This window comes from Eriocheir sinensis, chromosome 39 (assembly GCF_024679095.1).
Source record: "Eriocheir sinensis breed Jianghai 21 chromosome 39, ASM2467909v1, whole genome shotgun sequence".
Classification (NCBI taxonomy): Eukaryota; Metazoa; Arthropoda; class Malacostraca; order Decapoda; family Varunidae; genus Eriocheir; species Eriocheir sinensis.
The window spans coordinates 14,860,607-14,869,583 of record NC_066547.1 but is presented as its reverse complement, the minus strand read 5'-3'; the positions used below and the strand labels follow the sequence as shown (position 1 = coordinate 14,869,583).

Sequence of the window (8,977 nt, the reverse complement as noted above, 5' to 3'; positions counted from 1 at the left end):
TAATCTACTTTAAATATAGGTAGTGAGATCAGACTCCAACCTCCCTCTCCCCAAAAAATTTTAGTGCCCTTTGCTCCAGCCGATAATGAATGATGAAGGTGATCCTTTTCTCGTTGGATCACTGTCTGAATTCCACTTTTTTTTATTCTAACTTATTCGAATTCATTGTTCTTATATTTCACCTAGTTTCATGTAGCCTTCACTCTTGATGAAAATAATTGAATATCTCTGCTTTTACGTATCCACTTATTAACATAATCCCTTTGTTGTCTTCTCTGTAACTTGCGTCTAACCATTTTGCTCTACTTCCACCAAGTTTTGTGTACCCTTTGATCTTAATAGGAAAAACATAAAAACATAACTAATCCTTTCCACTATTCGTCACATTTTACCGTTTGTCTATAACCTAACCAAAAACTGGAAGATATGATGATAACATAATCCCAGTATTTTCAACTTTAATCTCTTTCATGTACATTGGTTTGAAATTCCTCCTTGTTCCTATTAACCTTCGCTCTAGGTGAGAACGATAAATAATATGTTCCACTTTTCTTTACAAATTTTACGTCTGTGTGTAGTTGAGACTTTTTTATTCAGTCTTTTAGGTCTTTAAGCTGTATTCATTTGGTTTCACTGTAGCGGTGAATGAATAATGAATCAGTTCCATTTCTTTCGTCGTCCTTTTATCAGCCTAATCACAGTGTTTTCAAGTGTATAACGTATTGAGCGATGTTGATCTTAGCTTTCAGCTCCCCCTTCGCTAAAGACAAGCATAAGTAATTAATCCTTTTGACTTTACATCATCGTATATTTACCAGCCTCATCTTAATATTGATATACTCAAAATCTCTTAAACTGGATTACTCTCCAATTCCACAGTTTTCATTACTCTTCTCTCAAAAGGAGAATTAAAAAATAATTCGTTCATCTTTTCTTCACAAACTGACGCTGTTTTTAGCACAATCCCGAGGTGTTCTACTTTTCTATATTTTTAGTATATTGCTCTCAGGTTCCAGTTCTCGGTGTTCACCGCTCAAGGCGAGAATAAATAATTAATCTGTTTAGCTTTTCTTCGTCCACCTAAACCTGTCTTCGGCCGCTGAAGGACTATTTTTAGCCACAGGTGTCAGGGTCAGGTATCAGACTGAGCTGACCGCTTGGGGCTTGTGGAGGCAGGCTGGGGCGGCCCTGTTTGGGGTCTGACCGTATGACAAGGCGATTAATCTTAAAACCCGATAATCCTGCCGGGCCATCCCCCTCCCGCCTCTCTTTCTCTTCTCGGCCGCCATTCTGCCTCCCTCCGCCTTCCTCAAGCATTTGTTTTCTCCACTTTATCTCGAGACTTTATTCCCCTTCCCGACGCATCACGCCCACCCCGCCGTCCTTTCTAGTTTTTTCCCTCGGTCTGTCCTTTATTGTTTCGATTATTTTCTCTGTTTGGTCCACTTTATCCTCTTTCGGTGTTCATGCATTTGTCTTCATTAAATCACCAAAGCGGGCAACCTCGTAATGAGCCAATAGGCTTTCTGTTGCCTGCATTTCCATGTTTCCTTTCCTCCTCCTCCTCCTCCTCCTCCTCGCAACCCTTCCTTCGGCTCGTCCCACCAGCCTTTCCCTCGTCGCTATCTCTGCATCTTCCTTCATTCCAGGACTCCGGTGATTAGATTTCCTCTCTTCCAGTTTCTCTTCCTTATCTCCTCCATTATCGCCACTCACGTTCCCTTTTTGTCCTCGCCTTATCTTCATTTCCCATCGTTATTAATTTCGCTCATGTTTTATTCATTGTGTTCTTTATCCTCTTCCTCCTCGAATAGCCTCACTGTTTTTTTTTTATTTCTTATCTCGTGATTCTTTCTGGCATCTTCCTTCCTTGACTTGGTTTCATTATGTTCTTTTTTTTATCCTGCCTTCCTTTCTCCTATCGCGGATTATGATTATTAATTCTCTTCAAGTTCTATTAGCTGATAAATATCATCTTGTCTAATTCTATGTCTGTCATTATTTCGTGGTTCCGTCCTGTCTCCCTCCTTCCCCCTTTCCCTCTCTCCTTCTTTCCTCTATTTCCTCCCTCACTTTCTTCCTTTCAGCTACCCATCCATCCTTCCTTCAGTACTTCATTACTTCCTTCCTTCCTCCCTGCCGGCCTGTCTGCCTAATTGCCTTCCTTCCTTCCTTCCTTTTTTCTCTCACTTTCATTCATTCATTCACTGATTTCTTCGTTTCTTCCTTTATTCTATTTTTTTCACTATTTATCTATCTATCTTCTTATTCCTTCTCTGTCTTCCTTTCTCTCCTCCAAAAGAATGTGAGGAGCCTTGGGTGTCCGTTTGAGGGAGAGGATGGGAAGGAGAGGGAGAGGGTGGGAGGAAGGGAGGGAAAGTGTAATGGAGGGAGGGAGGGTGGAGGGAAAGTGGAATGAAGGGAGGGAGGGAGGGAGGGAAAGTGTACTGGAGGGAGGGAGGAGGTCGTGAAAGATCTATATAACAGGATGGATGCCGACGGAAGCAGTGGCCGTAACTGGAGGGAAAAGGAAGAAAAGGCATGGCAAATATACATCGTGAAGAAGAGGAAAGGTAGACCAGTAGGGTACAGAGGTAGGAAAGGAGGGGAGGAAGGAGGATGGTACAGGTGGTAAAAATAGGAAAACAGAGAATAAATAAAGTAAGAGAAATAGATAGACACGGACCGAAGGAAATGTAAGAAGAATGGTTAATTGAAGAAATGGAACGAAGAAGGTTAGGAAAATAGAGGAATACAGATAGAGGGTAATGTTAGAAGAATGGTAATTGGAGAAATACAATGAAGGAGGTTAGGAAAATAGAGGAATACAGATAGAGGGAAATGTTAGAAGAATGGTAATTGGAGAAATACAATGAAGAAAGTTAGGAAAATAGAGGAATACAGATAGAGGGAAATGTTAGAAGAATGGTAATTGGAGAAATACAATGAAGGAGGTTAGGAAAATAGAGGAATACAGATAGAGGGAAATGTTAGAAGAATGGTAATTGGAGAAATACAATGAAGGAGGTTAGGAAAATAGAGGAACACAGATAGAGGGTAATGTCAGAAGAATGGTAATTGGAGAAATACAGTGAAGGAGGTTAGGAAAATAGAGGAATACAAATCGAAGGAAATGGGGCAAAGACAATAAAAGTTAGAAAGGTCGTAAATAGGGTAAGAAAAATAGATAGACACGGACCAAAGAAAATGTGAAGGATGGTAAATTGGAGAAATACAATGGAGAAGGTTAGGAAAATAGAGGAATACAGATAGTGGGAAATGGGGCAAGGACAGTAAAAGTGAGAAAGGTCATAAATAGGGTAAGAAAATTAGATACACCCCGAAGGAAATGGAAGAAGGATGATAAAAGTGAAAAAGAGAATAAAGAAAATGAGGAAATTAAATACGGATCGAAAGAAAGGAAAGGAAAATAGCAAAAAGGCGAAAGAGAAAAGAGAAGGCAAGGAAAATCGATAAATACATCCCGAAGAAAATGGGAGAAGGTTGGTAAAAGTGAAAAAGATAATAGAGAAGGTAAGGAAATTTGATGTATACAGAGCAAAGGAAATAAATAAATGAAGAATGAATAGAGAAAGAAAATAAGGATGGAAGGAGAGAAAGAAAGCATTAAACGATAGATAAGAGAAAGAGAGAGAGAGAAAAGCAAAATTGTAGGGAAAAAAATGTATAGAATGAGACAAAAAAATGGCGAGGTAGACATGGGATTAGATTCTAGAGATACCAAGAAATACAGGAACGCTAAGAACACAATAACAACACAACTATTAACTGGAATGTGAGGGTCAGGGGGAGGAGGGAGGGTAAAGGAATGAGGAAGAAACACGGGAAGGAGGAAGAAGGGAGGAAAGGTGAGGGAAGATGAAGCGAAAAAAAAAAGAAAAAGGAATGGAGGATAATTTTAGTAGTGGTGTAACGGACATTCGGGAGGGAGGAAGAGAAGGAAGAATGGTGGAAGGACAGGGAGGAAGGGAGGAAGAAGAGAGGAAGGGAGGAGGGGAGGAAGGGAAGGTAGAAGAATCTGGGGCATTAGGGAAAGGAAAGATGGGAGGCAGGTGAGAAGGTGGGAGGGAGGGAGGATAAAAGAAGGGAGGAAGAAGATTGGGGTAGGAGGAAGGGAGGATAAAAGAAGGGAGAAAGAAGATTGAGGTATAAATAGATTCCACCACCACAAGACACCTTCCCCCCCCCCCCCCCCCCACCATCACCACCACCACCATCACCCCCCCCCCCCTCCAAGCCCATTCCTTCCCGCGCCATCATCACGGTCACCACCATCACCACCATTACCATATTACATCACACGTGGGAAAGGTGAAGAATGTGGAAGAGAGGAAGAGAAAAGGACTGGCATAAAGATGGGTAGAAAAGGGGATGAAAGGTATATGGGGAGGAAACACCACAACCATCATCACTATCACCATCACCTCCATCTACATCACCATCACTAGTTGTCACCCCCACCTCCGTCACCACCAACACCTTCATTTCCATCACCATCACCAGCATCTTCATCACTATCAGCATCGCAACCACTATACTCTCATTACTACCACGATCACCATCATCTCCATCACCATCAACGCCATCTATATCACCACCTTTACACAAACTACTACTTCCATCACCATCATGTCCATCACCACCATCATCACCATCTTTACCACCACCACTACCCCCATCACTACCGCCGCCCCAGCCGCTTCCTCCCATCACAGTAGGACACACACACACACACACACACAGCCTCAAAGTTCCCTCGCTGACCTTCCTTTGTCCTTCAACACCCACAATGGGCGGCCTCACTTTCCCTTTTTTCAGGCGTTTTCGAGTCTTTACCTTATCGTCGTTTTCACCGCCCGGGACCGAAAGTTGAATAATGGATGACGAGAGAGAGAGAGAGAGAGAGAGAGAGAGAGAGAGAGAGAGAGAGAGAGAGAGAGAGAGAGAGAGAGAGAGAGAGAGACCATACAACTATACTCCTCCACTATCTCTCCTTTTCCTGTACCTTCTCCACTAACCCACTTCCTTTGCATACTATTCCCATGATTAAAAAAAAAAAGACGGAAGGAAAGGGGGGTGGGATGGATTCGAACTAGGGACACACTTAACAACAGGCGAAAAATTAGGACTATCAGCCACATCAGGGACAGCTTTAAGAGGGAGGGAGGTAAACTGAGTGGTAAGGTAAGGAGGGAAAGAGATGGGAGGGAGTTAAAAGGTCCATGGTATCGGATTAAGATGATTAGAAATGGAAAGGTGTGGGTGAGGGGTGATGGTGATGAGAGAGAGAGAGAGAGAGAGAGAGAGAGAGAGAGAGAGAGAGAGAGAGAGAGAGAGAGAATCAATGTTGCAGCATCTAATAACTCCTTCTGACTCGTGTTTCCTTTTCTGCATAGCCTAACCACAACCTCCCCCTTTCCCTTTTAACTTTCCCTTCGCCATTCTATCCCTTCCTATCCATTTCCATCACTTTCTCCCACCTTTAGCCCAATACAAGCATCTTCGTGTTTTTCTTTTCACTTATTTTTTTCTTGTGTATTTTTTCTTATATTTGTGGTTACTGATTACATTGCGAGAAACAAGAGTATAGGAGGCGATGGTTGTCCTTTGGGGCCTCCTGGGTGCGGAGAAGGGTCGTAGGGAGTCTTGGGGAGTGGCAGCCTCCCAGGGCCATTGTTTTCCCGAGAGGTTATTGCGGTCACTGTTTAGGGCGTGTAGAGGCCATTGTTCCAGGCGTCTTCGGTAACTGTATGTTCTTGGTGTCGCGGCGGGAACGCCTTTATAGGTGGAGCCGCCTTTGTGCTTTCTTCCTACTTGTTTTGGTGTCACTGAGACTCTTGGCAGTGTGATCAGGGTTGTCGCCCCGAATGGTTACAGCACCGTCCCTTGAGTGACTGCTTGTAGCCCCACACGGTGAGTGTCATTCACCATGGTCTGACCAAGTGCCGGACTATAAAAAACGCCAGTAAGTACTCTCCCCGAAAGAGCTTGGAGACGGCTTGAACCTCGCATCAGACCCGTACACACCCTGGAGACTTGACATAACCCCCACCTGACACCCAATACCCACCCACTGCTGGGTGGACAGGGACACGGATTGAAGGAGATCTCCACTCCGCCAGGGAATCGAATCTGGGACCTTTTGTGTTGAGCCAAGTGCACTCGCCGTTACACTTTGGAGCACCGAGTATGTGTGTGTGTGTGTGTGTGTGTGTGTGTTTAGGGGAGGGGAATGCTGCGCTCGCAGTGTAACACAACACTAATAATAGAGCAGCAAGTGTTTCCTGGGCGGGTGCTGACGCTTGTTTCCTCCGCAGGTGTGATGTTGTGATGGAGCACGAGCCAGGGCCGGAGCTCGCCATCTACTCTGCCCGCTACGCCACGCCCCCGCCCCGGCCCCGCCCCAGCCACCCCGCCCCTGCCCACCACACACAGACTCACCACTTCCATGACTTCCGTGCGCCACTGCCTGCCGCCTCCGGGCCTGTTTCCCTGCCGCCCCGCGGCCCGATGCTGCACATGGCGGGTGGGCAGCCCTTTTCGGGGCCTCTCTCCCTCCCTCAAGGATCAGGCTACTGGAGGCCCTCCCCCCGCCGCCACCACCATCACCACCACACCTTCCCACCGTACCCACCACTCCTCCCGCCGCCGCCGCCCCGGCGACTCCATTTCCACCCGCACGCCCACACCTCCCTTCCACATCTGGGCCTGCGGGAGCCACCGCCGCCGCCCCCGGCGGGCAGGTGGGATGAAGACCCCTGCTTTCTGCGCCCCAACTCCCCAGACATGCCCTGCCCCCACAAGCCGCGCGGCGCACCCGCCACGCAGGAGGACGGGACCTGCTTCGTGGTGATGGGCTCACGTGACCCTCCTCACCTACCACGGCCTTTCGCTGCCATGAACCCGCTCCTAGTGCGTCAGCAGCACCAGGAACAATACCGGAAACAACAACAGCTACAAGATCAGCAACGATGGCATCGGCAGCAGCAAGAGGAGGAGGGTGTTTATTCCTATGCTGGCGAAGGCATTTTTTCCCCGGCTGACGTGATCCGCGCCCAAGCGGCGATGGACGACTGTGACAGCTACGGCGGCTCCCTCGCCTCGGAGAACATTTATGAAGAGATTCCCGACAACTGGCGGGGCTCGTGGTCGCGGCGCTCCCTGGTGGAGGAGGTGATGGACGAGTACGAGCGGGTGCGGGCGGGCCACCGACGAGTACTATCCGCCCTCAACCTGGACGTGGAGACACTCATCCGCCCTGGGGGCCAGGACGGCACGGCCTCCCCTGACTCTGGCCTCACCATCTCCGCCTCGGACTCCTCGTGTGAGCCTAACGCCGGGAACTACGGCCACTCCCGCCCCCGCTCGCCGCCCACCCACGAGGACTCGGGTCTCGGGCTGTCAACGAAGGGCAACAGCTCCCTTAGAGGCAGCAAAAACTCCGGGGACAACTCCCCGAAGAGCAAGGGGCGACTAGTCAAGTGTGAGTCAATGGACTTTAAGGAAGTGTTTTCCCGGCGGCCTTCAGGCGGGCGGGGCCGCGCCCTCAGAGAGAAAATCGGCAGCGTGCGAGAGAAGATGGAGAAGAGGTGGAAGTTCCCCAACTTCTCTAAGAAAGGTAAGTGTTAGCCTTGAAACTTTGTTTACAAGTTGCATTTTCCTTTGGTTATTGTTATGATGGACCCACGTGTTGTCAAGTGCCCCCCCCCCCCCTGGCCTACTCTTAACCACATTCCGTGCCACATCAACAGCCTGGCGCCTAGACGACTTGATAAACTGTCGTGTTTCCGCCCGGCACTACTGAGGCACGAGTGACATCGCCCTAGTAAACGCTGCCATCATAAATTATAACTGAATGTTCCGTTAACATTGTTCGTCTCATTCAGTTTTCCGACCACGACGAGGAAGAGATGCCCCCGAGCGTGTGGGTCTCGGTTTGACCGGCGGGACAAAGGTGAGCGCCAAAGAGGAGAATGCAGACATTATCACGACGCTTCTTTAGGCTTTAATCCCCACGTGTGCGTCTTCCGTCTGGGTGGGTCAGTACGCAGCGCAAGTTTTGGGCGTTGCTGTAATTATCGCACGCATCAGCTGCACAATTCGTATGTGTATATATTTTTTATTGTATTTGTTTATTCATTTGTTTATTTTATTCCTTTATGTATCTGTTTATTTATTTATGTCTTTTCATTTATTTATGCTATGTTTCATCACGCAGGCTCTTAGTGGCCAATGAAATCAGTGACACAAAACTTTCATAAAAGTAAGATGTGACAAAATATAGAGAGACAGCGTGGTCTTATCGTTGTGTGCAAAATTGTGAAGAGATTTTCCGAGCCTCGAGCTGCTCTCAGACCGCTCTTGGGTGCCTTAGTTTCCCCTGCACAGCCGCTCCCAAGGGAAGGCAAAGAGACCCTCCGGTGCCCCGCCGCGTCGCCAGTCACCTCGCGGGACGAGGGAGTGGGAAGAGGATGTGGTGGTGTTTGTGGGACGTGACATAGGGGCGGGAAGGTCTCCTCCCAGCGGAGGGCGGGTCTCCGTGGCTGCTCGTGTCATCCCGCGGCGGCTAACGGTGTGCAGGTTGTGTGTGGGGCGTGAGGCGCAGCGGGAAAGGCGGCTTCTCTTAACGTTCTCATTCCTGCCTCTGTTTCCTTTTCTCTTGCGTTGCAATGCAGAAGTCCAGTTTTATTTACGCTTTACCTTCTCTTTTCGTATTTTTCTCCGAGACTAAGGAAGTTGAATTATCTGGTGTATTTGTTTTTGCGGAGCATCGCCGTAAACTTCTTTCTTTTTGGGGCTTACAACCTGAACGTCATCCTCACCTGTGAAAATAGATGTTGAGCAAGTTTTTTGGAGGGTGTTTTTTTCACGGTTGCATCGCTATGTGTGTGTATCGGCGCGCTGATTGCTGCTGTGCTGACGACACTGGGGCGTGAAAGAAACAGTGACGGAGCTC

General features: G+C 47.7%; 1 protein-coding gene across 2 annotated transcripts in view; it reads left to right on the top strand.

The window, feature by feature from the left end:
- LOC127009054 (uncharacterized) overlaps positions 1-8,977 on the top strand; it is a 161,605-nt gene that overhangs the window by 70,106 nt on the left and 82,522 nt on the right. For both annotated transcript variants that reach the window (XM_050881752.1, XM_050881751.1), the window contains one exon: positions 6,339-7,639. In XM_050881752.1, the coding sequence (XP_050737709.1) occupies positions 6,352-7,639 (1,288 nt within the window). In that variant the 5' untranslated portion in view covers positions 6,339-6,351. The remainder of the gene's footprint in view (positions 1-6,338; positions 7,640-8,977) is intronic.